Source organism: Natator depressus, chromosome 1 (genome assembly GCF_965152275.1).
Source record: "Natator depressus isolate rNatDep1 chromosome 1, rNatDep2.hap1, whole genome shotgun sequence".
Taxonomy (NCBI): Eukaryota; Metazoa; Chordata; order Testudines; family Cheloniidae; genus Natator; species Natator depressus.
Window position 1 is genome coordinate 232316807 of NC_134234.1, and position 21892 is coordinate 232338698.

At 44.0% G+C, this 21892-nt stretch overlaps 1 protein-coding gene across 6 annotated transcripts in view; it reads right to left on the minus strand.

The window, feature by feature from the left end:
* The window catches only part of LOC141976790 (solute carrier organic anion transporter family member 1B3-like), a 56725-nt gene that overhangs the window by 11654 nt on the left and 23179 nt on the right, over window positions 1–21892 (minus strand). For 5 of the 6 annotated variants that reach the window (XM_074937957.1, XM_074937963.1, XM_074937977.1 and 2 more), the window contains 6 exons: window positions 21520–21765; window positions 19578–19742; window positions 11223–11418; window positions 10312–10474; window positions 5638–5822; window positions 4391–4455 (listed from right to left, as the gene is read on the minus strand). In XM_074937957.1, coding sequence (XP_074794058.1) covers window positions 4391–4455; window positions 5638–5822; window positions 10312–10474; window positions 11223–11418; window positions 19578–19742; window positions 21520–21765 — 1020 coding nt within the window. The remainder of the gene's footprint in view (window positions 1–4390; window positions 4456–5637; window positions 5823–10311; window positions 10475–11222; window positions 11419–19577; window positions 19743–21519; window positions 21766–21892) is intronic. The other variant, XM_074937989.1, reaches the window with a different exon arrangement.

A 21892-nucleotide genomic window follows, 5' to 3' on the forward strand; every position in this document is an offset into this window, starting at 1 on the left:
GTTTCTTCAGGTATGTTCGCAACAAGAAGAAAGCCAAGGAAAGTGTGGGCCCCTTACTGAATGAGGGAGGCAACCTAGTGACAGAGGATGTGGAAAAAGCTAATGTGCTCAATGCTTTTTTTGCCTCTGTCTTCACTAACAAGGACAGCTCCCAGACTGCTGCGCTGGGCATCACAACATGGGGAGTAGATGGCCAGCCCTCTGTGGAGAAAGAGGTGGTTAGGGACTATTTAGAAAAGCTGGATGTGCACAAGTCCATGGGGCTGGACGAGTTGCATCCTAGAGTGCTAAAGGAATTGGCGGCTGTGATTGCAGAGCCATTGGCCATTATCTTTGAAAACTCGTGGCGAACGGGGGAAGTCCTGGATGACTGGAAAAAGGCTAATGTAGTGCCAATCTTTAAAAAAGGGAAGAAGGAGGATCCTGGGAACTACAGGCCAGTCAGCCTTACCTCAGTCCCCGGAAAAATCATGGAGCAGGTCCTCAAAGAATCAATCCTGAAGCACTTACATGAGAGGAAAGTGATCAGGAACAGTCAGCATGGATTCACCAATGGTAGGTCATGCCTGACTAATCTAATCGCCTTCTATGATGAGATTACTGGTTCTGTGGATGAAGGGAAAGCAGTGGATGTATTGTTTCTTGACTTTAGCAAAGCTTTTGACACAGTCTCCCACAGTATTCTTGTCAGCAAATTAAAGAAGTATGGGCTGGATGAATGGACTATAAGGTGGGTAGAAAGTTGGCTAGATTGTCGGGCTCAACGGGTAGTGATCAATGGCTCCATGTCTAGTTGGCAGCCAGTGTCAAGTGGAGTGCCCCAGGGGTCGGTCCTGGGGCCGGTTTTGTTCAATATCTTCATAAATGATCTGGAGGATGGTGTGGATTGCACTCTCAGCAAATTTGCGGATGATACTAAACTGGGAGGAGCGGTAGATACGCTGGAGGGCAGGGATAGGATACAGAGGGACCTAGACAAATTGGAGGATTGGGCCAAAAGAAATCTGATGAGGTTCAATAAGGATAAGTGCAGGGTCCTGCACTTAGGACGGAAGAACCCAATGCACCGCTACAGACTAGGGACCGAATGGCTAGGCAGCAGTTCTGCAGAAAAGGACCTAGGGGTGACAGTGGATGAGAAGCTGGATATGAATCAGCAGTGTGCCCTTGTTGCCAAGAAGGCCAATGGCATTTTGGGATGTATAAGTAGGGGCATAGCGAGCAGATCGAGGGACGGGATCGTTCCCCTCTATTCGACATTGGTGAGGCCTCATCTGGAGTACTGTGTCCAGTTTTGGGCCCCACACTACAAGAAGGATGTGGATAAATTGGAGAGAGTCCAGCGAAGGGCAACAAAAATGATTAGGGGTCTGGAACACATGACTTATGAGGAGAGGCTGAGGGAACTGGGATTGTTTAGTCTGCAGAAGAGAAGAATGAGGGTGGATTTGATAGCTGCTTTCAACAACCTGAGAGGTGGTTCCAGAGAGGATGGTTCTAGACTATTCTCAGTGGTAGAAGAGGACAGGACAAGGAGTAATGGTCTCAAGTTGCAGTGGGGGAGGTTTAGGTTGGATATTAGGAAAAACTTTTTCACTAGGAGGGTAGTGAAACACTGGAATGCGTTACCTAGGGAGGTGGTAGAATCTCCTTCCTTGGAAGTTTTTAAGGTCAGGCTTGACAAAGCCCTGCTGGGATGATTTAATTGGGGATTGGTCCTGCTTTGAGCAGGGGGTTGGACTAGATGACCTCCTGAGGTCCCTTCCAACCCTGATATTCTATGATTCTACGATTCTATGAATAGCAGGAGGGATTGAATCCAGGTCTCCCACCTCATAGGTGAGTGCTCTAAGTGCTGGGCTAAAAGGCATAAGGTGGGCACCATCTTCTCCTCCAGTGGCCAGATTTTAAATGGGACCTGATTCGGTAGGTGTCCTCTGAGCACACCAATTGGATTGGGCCCCACACATGAGTCAGGCCAGGAAACTCCTAGCTTCCCCTGTTTGTGAATCGCTCAGGGGCTTACGGGGGAGATGAGTGTCCAGATGACTAGAGTGAGGTAGCAGCACACATGTTCAGATGGGTGCTGAGGGAACTTTCAACCTGAAACCTTAGATGCCAAGTGATTTTAGGTGTCTACAGTGTTCGGTGGCAGTTTTGTGAAATGCAGTGGAGCCTAAAACTGAGATTTAAGCACCTGAGCCTGAGATTTAGGAGTTTAGGTACCTTTGTGAATCTAGGCCTAGAAGCCAAAGTCCCACTGACTTTCAATGAGACTTAAGCTACAAAGTCAGGTAGATGTTGCAATACTGAGCAGAACAAAGCCTACATACTTCTCAAAAGCTGGGCCTGAGTAATTTAGCAGTCAAAGTCCTATTTATTTCTAAGAGTGATGTAGACACTTAGGAATCTAAATCTCATTGAAAGTCAGTGGAACTTAGGCTCCTCTTTTGAAAATGGGCTTTAGGTACCTTTGAAAAGTTTACTCAATGTAATTATTTTTTCAAAATAGAACAAAACATTTACTGCACTGAGGACAACTAAAAATGCATGTACACATTCCTAAAATAACTGTCCGAGATGCTATATGTGCCATTGGGATTTTGTGTCTCCGAATGGAATGAGAGTTGGTCTGTGCCTTGCAAATGAGTGGGGCAATGATACTTGGCACAATCTTTGTATTATACTGTAGTTCAGACTATGAAAAAGCTTAGAAATTCTTGTGACTGGCCAAAGGAAGAGCAAGATGCATCTGTCATTGCACCCTCCACTCCGGCTTGCTCTGCACTGTGCTGCCCTTTACCCCCATAAAATAATTATAAAAAATCCTGGCCCTGTTACAATCCATGGGAATTTTGGCATCAACATTAATAATGCCTGGATTCCAACCTGTACTGAACCATGTTTGTGCCAGCTTTTTTTCTGCATTAAAATATTGCAATCCTATATAGGAAAACACTGGTTTAATCTAAAAGGAGTGTATTCTCTGTGTGTTCTATCCAGAGGGCTACATGTATATATTCTGCTCTTATGAGCGTATCTATGATCTGCTTCTGCAGGTCCATTTCTAACTTCTATGGCCCTAAACAAGCTGGGAGTGTGGACTTTTCTAATCTGATATAGCTTGGTCTGAAACCTAGAAAACCATTATGACACTTCTTCTTACACATTTTTTCATTTTTGGATAGTGCTCTAGGCACCTGTCCCATGAATTAAAAATCACAAAAACAAACAGACAAAGAATTGCCTATAACCATATCCACCTCAGCCCAGGGGTGCTGGAACAATTTGTATAGTGGGGGTGCTGGGAGCCACTGAACCAAACTGTAAACATAAGAACATAAGAATGGCCCTACTGGGTCAGACCAAAGGTCCATCTAGCCCAGTATCCTGTCTTCCAACAGTGGCCAATGCCATGTGCTCCAAAGGGAATGAACAGAACAGGTAATCATCAAGTGATCCAACCCCTGTCGCTCATTCCCAGCTTCTGGCAAACAGAGGCTAGGGACACCATTCCTGCCCTGGATGGAAACCACTTCAAGCCATGGGGTGTTGCCACACCCCTAGTTCCAGCACCTACACCTCAGCCCACTCCCTCCTCGCTGCCTTGGAGGAGAGAGAGAAAAGATAGGTGTTATAGCATGTCTGGAACATTCTGGGCTCTGACGGACCAATGAGGGGATTAAGTTCCAAAATGGAGGACCCTTCACAGTTAACAACCTGCCAGCAGTTCCCTCTTGTTTATATTAAGTGAGCGCCAATTTGACTCTCTCTTCTGATCTCAACTGCGGCAGTATGTCACAGGGCGAGAGGCCATCTTCCAAGCAACCAGGGCCCTAACCTTTTAGGGCTCTTTATGGGTTAGAACCAACACCTTGAATTCCACCCAGAAGCTTATTGGAAGACACTGCAGATTGTGGAGCACTGGCCTGATGTGCAGTTCCACTTAATAAGCAGGCTGCAGCATTCTGCGAAATAGCATCAGCTTCTGAATGGTGCCAGGGCGCAGGCCCATGCACAGCGTATCACAGCAATCTCATCTCGAGGTGAGGCATGCGTAATTGTGGCAAGGTCCAAATCAGAGAGGAAAGGTTGTTTTGTCAGGTGCAGTTGCAAAAATATGCTCTTGGCCACATCTTGGACATCCAGGAGCAGCCCAGAATCTAACACAGGGACTGTCTTTTTGGTTTTTGTTCGTGCAGTGCCTAGCACAGCGGGGTCCTGCTTGATGGCTGGGGCTCAGTTTTACAGTACTATTACTACTCCCACTAGTACTATTAATAATAATAGCACTGCCAAATTGTGCATCTGTTTTGCGAATGCACTTGGTGCCATTTAAAGCCACACAGACACTCAAAGGAATCTAAAAAACTCAAATAATTTATCTTACCTAGGGCTCTCATAATGAGTGTGTACAGACCAACTGCAAGAGATTTCAGCTCTGAGTGAACACACCTAAAATAGATAGATGTCAGTCACAATAATATGTCTCCATAATACCTAGATGCACTCATTAAAATTTATTATTTCCCCATAGAATTATTATTCTTAATGACAGAATACAAAACTTCAGAAGAAAGCTGTCTCATACATTTGCCAAATGTGGGCAAAGTGAACTAATCAATTACTCTTCATTGAATATTCACTGGGAAGTCAATGTACTGCACATAATTAGTGAGGTGAATCTATATGAAATACTGGCACCTTCTACCCACGTTTTGCAGAAGAGGGTGTCCCTAAATACCCGTTCTACTGCCTTTTCATTATGAGCATTATGAAGTGATGGGGACTACGATATTGCCCTGGGGGAAAACTTCTAGAAATGGCATAATTGGAGCAGCATCTTGTAACATTGTAATGACATTCCCAAAAGCTGTGTTTTCAAGAGCCACATTCTTAGCAAAGATGCAAAGCAACATGTCGCTCAAATTGGTGTATAACTAATTTCCAAGAGATTAAACTAAACTGCTGCCACAAGGGAATCTGACAAGGGTTCTGAGTTAATTATATACCCAAACTGTGTTGGATCCCTTTAAAGTTATTGTCATGAAAAACCACCTTCTTAAATAACAACTTTATCTATAGACTACATTAGCACCTCTTTCTGCATATTCATATATGACAAAGTAATTTTTAGAACTCCTTAGAATTCCCACTGATTTTGCTTCCAGATTGCCTTTGGGATTTCATAGTGACCAAACTTTCTTCCTACCAAGCTTTTATCCATCTCTTCACATAAAGAAACAGTGTCAACAAAATATGTTTCAGCTGGACTTTCTTTTGTTCTTCAGTCTACTTATACAAACTACAGAACCATTTGTGTTTGTAGCTTTTAATCACAGAAACAGATCTAATTGTTTTCTGTGCTACAAACAAAAAATTCAGATATAAAAGCCAATGTGGGTCAGATTAATAGAAACATGGAGAAATTAACTGTAACGTATGAACGTAATAGTTAAATTTGGTGGTAGTGCCCACCAACTGATTTAATTCTTCATAATTAAAAATGGATTCAGAGAAGACAGCAGTAAAAGTGTGTTAGATTTCAAGAAAGTTAGTGTAATTTGGGGAAATTAAGTCTCCCATGATGGGAAAAGCCCTTAGTGATATTAAAATAATTATTTTGGTTTCACTTACCTAACCATAACCATGTATAAAGGGGTGCCTCCTAAAGCATAGAAAAAGGCACTTATAACTTGTATTACTGTATAATAAATAAACTTTCTTGAGCAGTCACGACTTTTTGGACATTGTCCCAAAATTACAGAAGTATTTCCTGATTGTGAACCTGTAATTTCCATGCAGCTGCAGTTATGATACACCTAAAAGACACAATTTTGATTTGTCGGTATATCATTAATGCAATAGGACATACAGCATTAAAATACAAGCAAAACCTCACATGAAAACATGACCCAGGTAAACACACCAGGAGCCTCTAACCAGCTCTTGTTCGCATTTCTCAGAGGTTTCAATGTTCAGTAGTTTCTTTCCTATGTGTCATGTACTTCTTGTACATAGTAGGTTGCAAGGCTTCTACTAGCAGGTCAAGCTTCTGTATCAATTATAGACTGACTACCAGGGCCATCCCTGTGGGGGCAGGGCCCGGGACATTAGAAACTTGGTGCCTATCTGCCAGCAGGGGGGCGGGAGGGGGAGGTGCTCTCCCCGGCTCCACCCAGGCCCTGCCCCACTCCACCCCTTCCCCCAAGGCCCCACCCCAGCCCCACCTCCACCCCGCCTCTTCCCCACCCAGTTCCACCCCCTCCCGTGAGTGTGCTGCACCCCTGCTCCTCCCTCCTCCCCCTCACAGCGCTGCCTGACGCCACAAAATGTTTGATCCACGGCAGGCGGTAGCTGCTGGGAGGGAGGGGAAGGCACTGATCGGCGGGGCCCACCGGTGGGCAGAAGGCGCTGGGGAGAGGGGGAGGTTGTGGTGGTGGGGGGGGGCCCTAGTCACCCCCCCCCACCTGCCTGCTGCTCGCCTCCCCATTTGTCTCCTCACCCCACTCACCCACCCACCTCACCTCCCCGCCTGCCTCCTGTGGGGCCCCCTGAAGCACGGGGCCCGGGGCGGATGCCCCGATTTGCCATACCCTAGGGACAGCTCCGCTGACTACAGAGCTTATTTCTCAGAGATACACACCAGGTGTCTTTGCCATAGAACCCTTTAATACTCTGCCGGGTACGGCTAAAGATTAGCTTAAATAAGGTATTTTACACACAGTACCACCTAATGGCTGAATCATATAATGCAGTTTAGTATTTCATTACAATATGAGCTTGTGAGCCAGGATTCTCACTCTAAAGAATAGGAGTACTTGTGGCACCTTAGAGACTAACCAGTTTATTTGAGCATGAGCTTTCGTGAGCTACAGCTCACTTCATCGGATGCATACTGTGGAAAATACAGAAGATGTTCTTATACATACAAACCATGAAAAAATGGGTGTTTACCACTACAAAAGGTTTTCTCTCCCCCCACCCCACTCTCCTGCTGGTAATAGCTTATCTAAAGTGATCACTCTCCTTACAATGTGTATGATAATCAAGGTGGGCCATTTCCAGCACAAATCCAGGTTTTCTCCCCACCCTCCCTTCCACACACACAAACCCACTCTCCTGTTGGTAATAGCTTATCTAAAGTGATCACTCTCCTTACAATGTGTGTGATAATCAAGGTGGGCTATTTCCAGCACAAATCCAGGGTTTAACAAGAACATCTGAGGAACGGGGTGGGGGTAAGAAAAAACAAGGGGAAATAGGTTACCTTGCATAATGACTTAGCCACTCCCAGTCTCTATTCAAGCCTAAGTTAATTGTATCCAATTTGCAAATGAATTCCAATTCAACAGTCTCTCGCTGGAGTCTGGTTTTGAAGTTTTTCTGTTGTAATATCGCAACTTTCATGTCTATAATCGCGTGACCAGAGAGATTGAAGTGTTCTCCGACTGGTTTATGAATGTTATAATTCTTGACATCTGATTTGTGTCCATTTATTCTTTTACGTAGAGACTGTCCAGTTTGACCAATGTACATGGCAGAGGGGCATTGCTGGCACATGATGGCATGTATCACATTGGTAGATGTGCAGGTGAACGAGCCTCTGATAGTGTGGCTAATGTTATTAGGTCCTGTGATGGTGTCCCCTGAATAGTATGTGGGCACAGTTGGCAACGGGCTTTGTTGCAAGGATAGGTTCCTTGGTTAGTGGTTCTGTTGTGTGGTATGTGGTTGTTGGTGAGTATTCGCTTCAGGTTGGGGGGCTGTTTGTAGGCAAGGACTGGCCTGTCTCCCAAGATTTGTGAGAATGTTGGGTCATCCTTCAGGATAGGTTGTAGATCCTTAATAATGCGTTGGAGGGGTTTTAGTTGGGGGCGTTTTAGCCGTCACCTTCAGCCCTGGATTTGTGCTGGAAATGGCCCACCTTGATTGTCATACACATTGTAAGGAGAGTGATCACTTTAGATAAGCTATTACCAACAGGAGAGTGGGTTTGTGTGTGTGGAAGGGAGGGTGGGGAGAAAACCTGGATTTGTGCTGGAAATGGCCCAACTTGATTATCATACACATTGTAAGGAGAGTGATCACTTTAGATAAGCTATTACCAGCAGGAGAGTGGGGTGGGGGGAGAGAAAACCTTTTGTAGTGGTAAACACCCATTTTTTCATGGTTTGTATGTATAAGAACATCTTCTGTATTTTCCACAGTATGCATCCGATGAAGTGAGCTGTAGCTCACGAAAGCCTATGCTCAAATAAACTGGTTAGTCTCTAAGGTGCCACAAGTACTCCTATTCTTTAGAGTGAGAATCCTGGCTCACAAGCTCATATTGTAATGAAATACTAAACTGCATTATATGATTCAGCCATTAGGTGGTACTGTGTGTAAAATACCTTATTTAAGCTAATCTTTAGCCGTACCCGGCAGAGTATTAAAGGGTTCTATGGCAAAGACACCTGGTGTGTATCTCTGAGAAATAAGCTCTGTAGTCAGCGGAGCTGTCCCTAGGGTATGGCAAATCGGGGCATCCGCCCCGGGCCCCGTGCTTCAGGGGGCCCCACAGGAGGCAGGCGGGGAGGTGAGGTGGGTGGGTGAGTGGGGTGAGGAGACAAATGGGGAGGCGAGCAGCAGGCAGGTGGGGGGGGGGTGACTAGGGCCCCCCCCCACCACCACAACCTCCCCCTCTCCCCAGCGCCTTCTGCCCACCGGTGGGCCCCGCCGATCAGTGCCTTCCCCTCCCTCCCAGCAGCTACCGCCTGCCGTGGATCAAACATTTTGCGGCGTCAGGCAGCGCTGTGAGGGGGAGGAGGGAGGAGCAGGGGTGCAGCACACTCACGGGAGGGGGTGGAACTGGGTGGGGAAGAGGCGGGGTGGAGGTGGGGCTGGGGTGGGGCCTTGGGGGAAGGGGTGGAGTGGGGCAGGGCCTGGGTGGAGCCGGGGAGAGCACCTCCCCCTCCCGCCCCCCTGCTGGCAGATAGGCACCAAGTTTCTAATGTCCCGGGCCCTGCCCCCACAGGGATGGCCCTGGTAGTCAGTCTATAATTGATACAGAAGCTTGACCTGCTAGTAGAAGCCTTCTTCCTTGTAGAAGAAAGTGGGGTGGGGGGAGAGAAAACCTTTTGTAGTGGTAAATACCCATTTTTTCATGGTTTGTATGTATAAGAACATCTTCTGTATTTTCCACAGTATGCATCCGATGAAGTGAGCTGTAGCTCACGAAAGCTTATGCTCAAATAAATTTGTTAGTCTCTAAGGTGCCACAAGTACTCCTTTTCTTTTTGCAAATACAGACTAACATGGTTGTTACTCTGTAATCAGATCTGGTCCCCTTTGCACCACTCCCTTGTCTACTTCAGGTGTAGGGGGCGTGTCAGGGATAGGAAGAGGTGTGACAAGCTGTTAGAAGGTAGCTCTAATTCTCATCAAGGCCACAGCTGGACCTAAGAATCAGGAAACTGCAATTGGCTCTCTGAGACCCTTCCCCATTCCCCCTCCCCCGTGTCAAAACAGGGATCAGGTGAAGCAGAGAATCTATCCCTGTATCTCCAAATCCTTTCATTCCTGCCTTGACAAAGCGCCTCAAACCAAGGTACGTTGTCCCAGGATAAGTCGCAGTGTATATCTGTGCAGCACATCTGCACAGGAGCTGGTCCGAGCCACCAGGCATCGCTGGCCCAAGCTGCCTGGCATTACCGCTTGCCCCACGAACATTCCTCCGCACGCCCCTATGGGGGTGCACCCCACAGTTTGAAAACCTCTGCCCTAGAGATTGCACATGGGCAACTACCTAAGTGTAGGTTTCAGAGTAGCAGCTGTGTTAGTCTGTATTTGCAAAAAGAAAAGGAGTAGAGTGAATGCATCCGATGAAGTGATCTGTAGCTCACGAAAGCTTATGCTCCAATAAATTTGTTAGTCTCTAAGGTGCCACAAGTACTCCTTTTCTTTTTACCTAAGTGTAGTTACACTGGTGGCTAAAAACCTCAATGTAGCCAAGACCTGATTTACAAAAGGCAAACAAATGGAGGTCTGCCTTTAGGCAATGTGTAACACTCATCAGTGCGTGTTGTGTGTTCCCTCAGTGCCCAATATGAGTTTGTTACAGCCCCCAGATACAGAGCCTGGCTCTTTTGCTCAAGCTGCAGAGACTCAAGCATCTAGCTCTGGAAGTTTGTGGTTCTCAGTGATCCTCACAAATACATGACAGTTCCTCTTGCTCTGTAATTGATTTGATCTTTTCTAAATATACATCACTAATACACCAATGTTCTTAAGCAAAAAAGATAGGAAAAAACTGGGTAAGGCTCTTACTGTGTTCTTCCCATGTCCTGTCGAAGCCTTGCATCCAGCAAGACAAGCTGACATATAGGTGATTCCATTGTCTCCACAGACAGGATCCCACTGGTTCGTGGCACATTTGCAGTCAGAGTTGCAGACAGAAAATAAGGCAGTTTCATGATGTGCAACTGGTTTGCTTATGAGGTAAATTTACAAAGGCACAACATTGTTTTATTACAAAATGCATCTTTCAATTAAACATTAAAGGACAATATAGCAAATTTGTCTTTCACTCCTACTTGATATCCTCATTATTATAGAACTAAACTAATATTCCAGGTAAACAAGGTTAAATTGTTCCTATTCTTGTAACATTGATCCTGTGGCCTCAGCTTCCATCTCACACACATTGAAATACAGATGACTACTGGGTTATGAAAAATTCTATGACAAAGAAAGGGATTTCTGCCCATTATAGCCCAAAAAAACCAGACCTTTAGTTCTAACACACAGTGAAATTCTTGACACTATCGGTGTCCAGTCCCACCATTCTAGCTGCCTAAAACTACACCCTAAAACTGTTATTCATTTTATACATGAATCACACTGGCACAGTTATTCAATTCAGATCCATACCCCAAACTGATGTAATTATGAAGCCCCCCAAAAAAGTAGCAGTATGTAACTTGCAAACAAAGTATATCAGTATAAAAAGAGGGCTACATTCTCATCTGGTGTAAATCAATCTAGCTCCATTACAATTTATACAAACTTAGAATCTGACATTTTCTAATGGTATAATCCTTCAATATTTGTGGAAGATACACTAAGTACTAAAATGGTGTGTTTGTATTCAATCATGACAAAACATTATGCTATTTGTAATGCTTCTCTGCTACCAGAGAAAGGAAATGTGCTGTATCTTACATAAGATGTATACATACCCATCATAAGATACTGTCAATCCCGCCACTACATGGTTCTCACAGCCCACAAAAAAGTGTGAGAGGGTTATGAGAAAAGCCGTCAGTGACATCCCAAATCCAAATTTTGTAGCTCCAATCATGCTCATTTTGTATTTCTTCATTATGAGCCCTCCTAAGAAAATCCCAATGCTTACAGCGGGTAAAGCAGTTACTCCTGTAATAAAAGAGAAAGGCGGGATACTGGAGAGGTGTAGTCACATTCTGTCACACAAAACTGGTTTAACACATGAGCTGATTGAAATTGGTGAAAATTTTCATAACATACTGCCTGAAAAAATTCATCCATTTATTTCGTATGTCTCAAAATACGACGACATTTCAAGGGCCCAAGAATCTCCCCTAATACTTTTGCCAATGAACCTGTGAAAATTACATCTAGATCTATGTAATTAAGGACCAAACTCTGACCCAACTCATGCAGCACCATGAGAGGGTAAGGGAACATAAGGCACCTCCTTATGCCCTTGTGTTGACTACCTGTACCATAGGTTGCAGCAAGGAAGAGGAAGTTGGATCTGGAGAACAGCTAGATTTTTCCCTCCCACTGGAAGGAGCATTGGCTTTGCCCCCTCCAAAATATCAGCCAGAATAGTTGCACGAGCATGTTGGGTGACATGCACTGCACCATGCAGAGGCGCAATGTGGAGTACCACGCAATCAGGGCAGTGGGGACACCAGGAGGCAGACAGTGACAGACATCTACACTAGCAACTGTATACGTGTCCATGTGCAGGCTTGTGACATAACCCCCGCAATGTCCACACTTAAACCCCAGAAGCATGTGTCTCAAGGTGAGCAGAGGGCACGTAAGCTAGCTTGCCTGAGGGTGTGAGCAAGTACACACCTTAGCTGTGGAACAGCCCCATAGCTGTGCCAGTTTGCAGTGTGAATGGAAATGAGGAGCATCTAGCAGGTTTCAAGTTGCAATAGTCCTTCAGTTCTAGTTCCACAATGCACTGAATGCTTTTCTTCCTGATCCTTACAAAACCTAGGTCCCTGTCACCTTGTGCACTGGTAATAGTGTGCTGCACTGCCCCCGGCAGAACAGTTGTCTGTTGCAGTCTTTACGGGTGTGTGACATTACCCAGGGTATTATCTGGACCACAGGTGCCAGCTTCCTCATTTCCCTGGGGGTGCCCCCACTCCACCTCTTCCCCCAAGGACAAATCCTGTTATCCCAAATAGAGTTTCCCAAACACTTCAATCCAAATACAATGGTTTAGATGAATTCAAAGCAAAGGTCTCTCTCACAGCAGTCTTACTGACTGAATTCCTTTCAGTCAGGATCCCTCCCCAGTCCAGTGATGCTTCCTTTGTTCTTCAAGTGTTGTTGATGCCGTGAGTAGAGATGAAGGTAGAGAAAGATGTTTTGGGGCATTTGCTCCCCCTTCTTATATGTTTTTCTCTTCTTTGAGAATCACCTCCAGCTGAGGTTTAGGAAACAGAAAGTCTGCGTGGATGGGACCGCTCAGCTGTTTCTTTGTAAAAATGTAGATTTTCCCCCACATTCTTTTTCCACCCAAAGAATCGCCACTTAACCAAGTGATGGGTCATTTGATTTTGATGACACTTGGCTGCGGTGTTGGCTAGCCTTTTGTCTCTGGAAAACTGCTTTGTGACTGCTCTCAAAATTTGGAATTTGTCTTAGTACCATCACACAGTAGAATCTGATAACTTTACATACAATGTTGCCACACATATTTTACAAGGACAATAATGATCAGCAAATTACAATAGAACTGCAGAATTATGAACACCAGAGTTACGAACCGACCAGTCAACCACACATCTCATTTGGAAACCAGAAGTATGCAATCAGGCAGCAGCAGAGACAAAAAAGAAAAAAGCAAATACAGTACAGTACTGTGTTAAACATAAACTACTAAAAAAACAAAAGGAAAGTTTAAAAAAAGATTTGACAAGGTAAGGAAACTGTTTCTGTATTTGTTTCATTTAAATTAAGATGGTTTAAAGCAGCATTTTTCTTCTGCATAGTAAAGTCTCAAAGCTGTATTCAACTGTAAGCTTTTGAAAGAGCAACCATAATGTTTTGTTCAGAGTTATGAACATATCAGAATTATGCGCAACCTCTATTCCTGAGGTGTTCGTAACTCTGAGGTTCTACTGTATGAGTTTTCAAATGATACCTCAAGAAGGCAGTCACTTGGCCCGTGGAGCTGATCAGTGTGTGGAAACAGCATACCATCCTCCTTAATTTCAGCCAGAGCAGCAGGAACATTCACCTGTGCCAGGAAATTGCACAGAGTCTGGCTCAATGCTATGAATGCATGAAGTATTTGAGGCTCCTGTACAGGAAGTAGTAGGTTTGGAAGGGCTTATCATACATGCGTTTTCTACAAGGAGCTTGACTCATGCTTTCAAGGACCTCCAGCATGGAGCCTGAAGTGGCTCATGATCCCTTCCTCAACCCTGAGGCCTCATTGTTCAACAGCACATTGATGTGGGCCAGAGCAAGGAGGCAACAGGGACCACACAAGATGCCCCGAAAGACCCAGAGGATGAGGAGCATGTGATTCTGCATCTTTACCCAGAGAAACAGGTTGAAGAAATATTCCATTATGAAACTGAGGAGGACCCCAAGCCATGCCAGGAACCAGAACCCCAGGCTGGTGAGTTATAGTGGATGTCCACACTCCCCAGCAATATCCCCTCTTGCTCTGGTGCTAAATTCCCTATTTTAAGGTCAAGGACTTATGAACTACTGTGCACTGATTTTTCTTCCCTGGATAATAGACCATGCATTACTACAGTGTTGAAGACATGGCACTGCCATGATCCATGATCCATTATCAAACACCTTCAACTTTCCTTCCTCCATCCAGTCCCCTCTCTGCTCCACCTCCGAAATGGTCCTCAAACAAGACAGAGTTCTAAATCAATAACTTTATTGATTTCTGATGAACCACAATTATGCATATGGCTTCTAAAGCTTCTTTTTTTTTTCAGGGGAGGAAGGACTGGATGTGGAAGGGACCAGCACACAGTTGTAGAAAACTTACAGTTGGGTGTTGAAGGAAAAGTTAGTAGCAGTGATCTTTTCTGCCTTGGAAGATTACGAAGTCTTTACAGTCCCTGTCTTCACCCTGTCACCACCCAGAGCTATGCTGCATGAGCCAGGGCTAGTGAGGGTGGCAGAAGGGACTGGTCTGGCGGTTGGAAAAAACAGTGTAGTGCTGTTTCCCTTTCCAGTTATCTGAGGTGAAAGGTTGCGATGCTTAACTGTATCTTCAGGAAACCTAATGAGGTTACAGATTGTCTCTTTCTCTCCCTTTCCATTTCACCTTTGCTACACAGGCATAGAGGCAGGATTTTCTCACAAAATCAGGTGTTGGGATGGTTCATGGTTCCAATCTCCTTTTCCATTAAACCTCTGTATTCCAGCTCAGAATTTCATCCATTTCCAGCCAAATTCCCTCCCCGTCCTGTAAGCACATTTCAGCAAATTTCTGTTGAAGCAAAAACTCCAGTCGATTCTTCAGGTTCACCAGCAGTGCAAGTCTGCCTGGTCCACCTTTATAGCTGACCAAGCCCCTTAATTCGGCAATATGTAGTAGTGGGGGTGACCATTAGCAGAAACAGTTCTTTGGCATACTCTCCTTCACAGGACTGGAAAGCCACTTCTCTTTTCCATTTTAATACTCTGAAAACAACCATGTTCTCCAAATGTTGGCTAGTCTTAAGGGAAGAAACTGTAAACTGGTAACATAGCTTCTGAAAGGAATTACCCCACCGCCACACCCCTGTTTGAACATTATGAACATTTTATATTGCTACAAACAGTAGTATAGGTTTTCTTATCGTTACTAGCCTCTGCTCCTTCCTCATGGACCACAAAAGGTTTCTGAGAATCAAGGATAGTGAGACAGCTACATTCCTGGAATGCTGAAAAGTAACAAAATTGTGGGCCTTTACAGCAAAGTTATGTTATGTGGGGGGATTTCTCAGCTTATTATAAAAGCCAAAAACATAATGCTCTCCTTCTCTTTGAGAACTGGCAGGACTTTCAGCTCCCAAGAGTGAAACCATGGCACCAAGAGGGTAGGAGCAGCATCTCAGGGACAGCAAAGGCAGACAGAGAAGGATTCTGGAGGAGCTCCTCATAAACTGGAGAAACCAAGAGCAATTTGAATTCCCCAGAGCATTGGAGGAGCAGTCTCTTCAGCAGGAACTGGTTCATGGACATTGAGACACACCACAGGGAACAGGAACATTCTCTAATGGAGAGGCTCATTTGATGGCTGAAAGGGTGGAGCATCCACCTGCTGCCAAGACCCCACAATCATCCCATCTGCTGCTGCTGCCGCCGTGTCTGGCTGCCAACCAGGGTGGTGCTGAGCTGGAGGATCCTGTTGCAATAACTCCCTCAACTGAATAGGAGGAGAACGCTGAGCCTGCAGTAGTCCTAGAACACTAATGTGCACCAGCCTCCAAAACCCTTTGCAAGAGACATCCGCAGATCTCACCACAAGTCATTGTCCTACTTCTTTCACCCCTTCTAATGAGGAGGGGAAGGAGATGGGTGCAAAGACAAACTGTGGGCCGTGTTCTCAATAGTAAACAGATACTTTGCTAACAATCTGTTATTGTTCTGATTTCAAAATCTTCCCATTGAACCTTCTACTTCATACTTTTAGTAAATCTTTTGTTTTGTTTAACTGTGTGTTGGCCCTCCTTCCTAATGATGAACTGAAGGTGCTTTTTCATTCTTGAATGGGCCGCAAGCTTCCTACTTCATTTAATGGAATGGTGTGTAAAAATCTGGTATCATCAGAATGTCAATAGTTTTGAATCCCCCCAAGGTTCAAAAATACTTTAAGTCACACAATTACACAGAAGGGATAGGGAACCACTACTATTTTTCAACCTAGGAGATGTCCAAAGCATAGAAAAGGGGTCAATCAATCTTTTAAAGGCTTTATTAGACATGTTGAAAATCAAAACCAAAGAATAGTAACAAACAAAAAGGGAACATGCCAGCAACAACAAACTATGACAGTACCCTGTACAGAAACACCCCCTTTCTGCCTTGCCAAAATTTTAAGAATTTCAACTGTACCAGGGACTAGTGCTCTATAACAGTCCTTAGTTGCACTTAACTCTGCTGACAATAAAAAGTCAAAAAGCACAATGCAATACTTTCCCCATCAAAGCAAACAGTCATAAGCTCATTTAAAAAGTTTAAGTGCTCCAAATAAGCGAGGTTTCTAAAGAAGTGTGAATAGTGTAGACAAAAGCATTGCTCAATGAGCTCATAATAACTCAGTTGCCACCCTCCACAGCAGAAACCCAGCACCAAGGTGATAACTCAATAGCGGTGCCCTGTTAATTGTCATTACTGCATGCAATGTCACAAGAATGAATGGCTAATGACCTTTGGCTACAGGGGAACAAAACTCTCACGAAGCTGTGTAGCCCTATAAGTACGTACCAATACTTCCTCATCTGCATATCCCGCAGCTATACAGGATGAATAGATGTCCCTTGGCACAGGCCGGTGTCATCCTCTGCCTCTCTGCTGTGCCAAGATATATGCACATATGGCATCACTGATTTTCCTCTCCCATTGGGAACCAGGACCAGTGTTAACGTGGGTGGAATCCAGCTGCCTGTACAGAGTTTGTAAATCAGACTTGTCCTGAGATCACTCAGGATGGAAACACTCCCCTCTATCTCACAAATGTTATGAAGTATGCAGCAGACAATGATTATATGAACAGTGTTTGCCACATTGGCATCCAGACAGCTGCAAAGGCAGCACCAACAAGCTTTCACTTTATCAAATGTGCACTCCACTACCAGTCTGCAGCTACTTAGCTTGAAACTGAATTCCTGTTTTCCAGGGTCATTGATGTTGGGTACAGTTTCATGAGCCAAAGCAGAAGCAAGTATGCCACAATAAAAGTTGGCACAGACACACTGTATCGAACCAGAACATTTCTGGGAAATAAAACCCCTTTTCCCCCACTTCAAGTACAATCTTGATCTCCTCAGCACCCAGCATCATGAACCTTTCCAGTGTTTCCCACATTTGTATTAATGAATCATAGAATATCAGGGTTAGAAGGGACCTCAGGAGGTCATCTAGTCCAACCCCCTGCTCAAAGCAGGACCAATCCCCAACTAAATCATCCCAGCCAGGGCTTTGTCAAGCCTGACCTTAAAACTTCTAGGGAAGGAGATTCCACCACCTCCCTAGGTAACGCATTCCAGTGATTCACCACCCTCCTAGTGAAAAAGTTTTTCCTAATATCCAACCTAAACCTCCCCCACTGCAACTTGAGACCATTACTCCTTGTTCTGTCATCTGCTACCACTGAGAACAGTCTAGAGCCATCCTCTTTGGAACCCCCTTTCAGGTAGTTGAAAGCAGCTATCAAATCCCCCCTCATTCTTCTCTTCCGCAGACTGAACAATCGCAGTTCCCTCAGCCTCTCCTCATAAGTCATGTGTTCCAGTCCCCTAATCATTTTTGTTGCCCTCTGCTGGACATTTTCCAATTTTTCCACATCCTTCTTGCAGTGTGGGGCCCAAAACTGGACACAGTACTCCAGATGAGGCCTCACCAATGTCGAATAGAGGGGAACGATCACGTCCCTCTATCTGCTGGCAATGCCCCTCCTTATACATCCCAAAATGCCATTGGCCTTCTTGGCAACAAGGGCACACTGTTGACTCATATCCAGCTTCTCATCCACTGTAACCCCTAGGTCCTTTTCTGCAGAATTGCTGCCTAGCCATTCGATCCCTAGTCTGTAGCGGTGCATGGGATTCTTCCGTCCTAAGTGCAGGACTCTGCACTTGTCCTTGTTGAACCTCATCAGATTTCTTTTGGCCCAATCCTCTAATTTGTCTAGGGCCCTCTGAATACTATCTCTACCTTCCTGTGGTCTATTAAGCCCCTGTGGTCTACTAAGCCTTTCAGAACAATTGAATGGTAACCTTTTTGGGTCACATACTCAGTTGTGCCCCTTGTGATGGGCAAAATATTTGGATATGAGTGCCATTAATGGTCCCTGCACAGTTCGGAAACTGCATCCTCTGAAATTCATATATTATTTTTGGAACTTTTCTTATGGCAACCCATGGGTAAATTATTTGCCTCACAAATCTGCACAACAACAACCTTGACAGTGGACTTTCCAAACCCAGACCTATAGCTGTGTGGTGTTGCCAGCTTCCAGAGGGCAATAACAACCCACTTCTGAATCGGTATGTCTTCCTTGAATGTACTGTGCTGAAAGGATGTTGGAAGCTCTTCACACAGCTCAATGAAGGTGTGTTTCTTCATTCAGAAGTTTTGAAGCCACTACTGGTTATCCCAGGTTTCCAAAACAATATGATCTCACCACGCTGTGCTAGTTCTCCTCCATCAGAAGTTACGGTCAACTAAAGGGCCTACCATGACAACACTGGCATTCATCATAGCTGTACCATGTGAGCTGAATGAATTGTCATTGACCTTAAAAGTCCGCCATCTTCCATGTGTCAGAAAATGCTGTCCAAATTCCATCCCACGTCTCACAGAGTGCATACTCCACTGCATAACCATTGGTCTGCAATAAGGAGCAGAAGCAGAACCAGATAATCATCCATTTGCTCCATGTTTTTCACCTAGTTTTGTAGAGAATAACTGAAGGGCAACATGGTCAGGAAGTGCCATAGGCAAATGTGTGAAAGCAGGGGACCGTACCAACAAAACACAGCAAATCAGTTCCTAGAGTGTCTCCCTGTGATGCACACAATCCTGGAACACTCTTCCTGAAACATTAAGCACTAACATTCAGTACCTACAGCAAGAGTGTGGACACAGGTATACGTGTGTGCACAGCTTTATACTAGTGTCCAGCACAGCATGCCTGTGTATGTGTATATGGGAAACACACACAAGTATGAACATGGTATGAACATAATCCAGTGCTCCGCTATGCGCACAAGTATAGACATAGCCTGTAATACTCTGAGGTTATGTCTCACAATCTGCCACCTGGTGTGTCTGCTCCAAAGTTGCTCATGACAAAGCCACAATAGAGTCCTTAGCAATTCTATATATTCAAAGCTTCATGTAAATTTATCCTGGAAGCCATCTATTACAATTTTGGCTCATGTAAAGGAAACAAAGAGAGACACATTACAGTCACCCTAACTGTCCACCACAGAATCAGGCTCTATGGTGGCTTTGTATAATTCCCTCACAAAAGGTGACTCTTTTTTTTCCTTCAAAAAAACCCCCAAAACTCACCATGCTCAATAAAATGCACATCAAAACACTTTTCCAAGCACTTTAACACTCACCTGTTATAAAGTTAGACTTAGATGCTGACTGACCATACTGCTGTTCCATGTATTTTGGTTTGTAAGTCAAGAAACCAACAAAGCTACTGAATTGTAATAGTGAACAACACAAAAACATTACATAAATTCTATTACTCAATACTCTTTTCAGAGAGATAAAGAAATCTGAAAGACACAATATACAATTTTATTTTAAAAAATGCTTGGCATAATTATTGGTAAATAATCTATGAGATTCAGAGCCAAATTCTGCCCTCAGACACCTATGTGCTTATCTCACTGTAGGATTTTCAGGTGAGTATCTGAGGGCAGAATCTGGTCCTCAATTAGAATATAGGCTGTGATATTACAGTAGAATCCTCTGAAATGATAAACTTCAGTGGAGACATGCCAACTGAGGCCCCAGTCCACCAGTGAGATCTACACAGAAGGCCCCTGGGGAAACTGAAGTCAATGGGGCAGCACACAGGCCAAAGGGACTATCTGCTCACATGAATCTCACTGTAGGATCCAGGTCTAAGTGATTCTCCATGGTTCCTCTGTACCTTGTGTCATGTCTTGCATTGGGAACTGTAGCCAATGATTTTAGTTTATTGTTCATTTATTGTGTGATGTTATGATTAACTAACAGGTTATGTCATATATAATCATTGTATGCAAAATAGAGTTAAATAGTAGAAGTATAAAATAGATCAGTAGTTAGAACGGATAATTACATAGTAGGTATCTAAGTAAGTAGGGCTGAAGCACAAGGCCTACAGGCTGAGGCCTGTAAGATTTTAGCTTAGCCATACTAGGCTATAGCCTTAAGAAATGCTTGACATAGATAAGTGACCAAAGAATGACCCTATCCCCCACAAAATTACAGGAAAAAATATACCAATGGGTGAGACTGTGAAAAATTAACAGAGTAATTTTTTGCTTACAAGATATCCGGTAGTCACATTTTTCTAACACATGCCCTAACCGCAGGGTGCACTATGTGCATAAATGCTAACGGGGTATAGTCAGAATCACATTATAAAAAGAGGGTGCCTGGATTAGGAAAACTGAGCTCCCTATGGGAAACTCCAGCAGGAACCATCCTTCTTCTGATGATCAATTGGCAAGGCAGCCATCAGACCTTAAGAATAGCATTAAGGATGTGTGAGTATAATGATATTTTTAACTTGTGAATAGGTCTTCATAGAATTTTTTATATGCTTAGGTAATCATAACTTCAATTGTAACTTTAACAAAACTTGTAAAAGAGTCTAGACCTTGTACGTGTGAATGTGTGTGTGGTCACTAAAGGTTGGTCTTTACGTGTTCCTAGACACTCTAAATCTGAAGCAAGTAGCAGAGGTAACGTTCACTCTGTTGAACATGCAACTCTAGCCACCAGAGCCAAATCCACAATGGTTTAATACAACATTACTAAATTCACTTTAAATAAAGTAAAAGGCTGCAAAACTGAACCAGAATAGGAGCAGTGTAAAGATGACACAACCTCATCTTTTTCCTTGCCTCTACCCTCCCACATTCCTGCACTGAGCACAACTCAGCCTGAAGGGAAAATCAGGCCTCCTGTATTTTTCATTGCAGACAATTGATTTCACATTTTCCATTACATCTGTGATGATCATGAAAATAATATGGAAATAATTGTGACTTGCTGGGAAAAGAACCTTCTGATTTTTTTAGGCTTAACCCTCACTAATTTTAACACAGACTTTAGTTAATTTTGGTCACTCATTTTTCCTTAGTTCCAGTTTGATTCTAGTTCAAACTTTTAAATGTAAGACCTAATTACATAATTTACCCAATGCAGGCCAACCTTCATGACCACTCCGAAACCCAATGACTTCAAATAATCCTTGTGGGGTGGGGGGGCACTTGGGGTGTTCCTGTGTTACATTGTACTGGTAGGTTTCCAGTTTAGCAGAATATATGAAACACTTGCCTTTTGAAGTTACTGACCACTTCACTGGCTGATGATTTTCAGATTCACGATGCTTGCTCTGGTCTTCTTTAATTTTGGAGAGATCAGATGAAATTTTGTCATTGTTTTCTTCCTCCTGCTTTTTCAGACTTTTTGGCAGGAAACAGAATGGTATGGCAGCAATGAGATTAATTATTCCAGCTATAATAAAACCAAGCCACCATGCACCTACCCACCGGGAGTCTTTTGGAGTTATGGTTATGCTACCTAGAATAAAATGAGACAAAAAATAATTCTATTAATGAAGAAAAAGACCCCCCCACCCTCTATAGTTGCTGGGAAATCCACATTATACGCTGGAAGGAAACTCAGTATTTTCAATATTTAGTGAGAT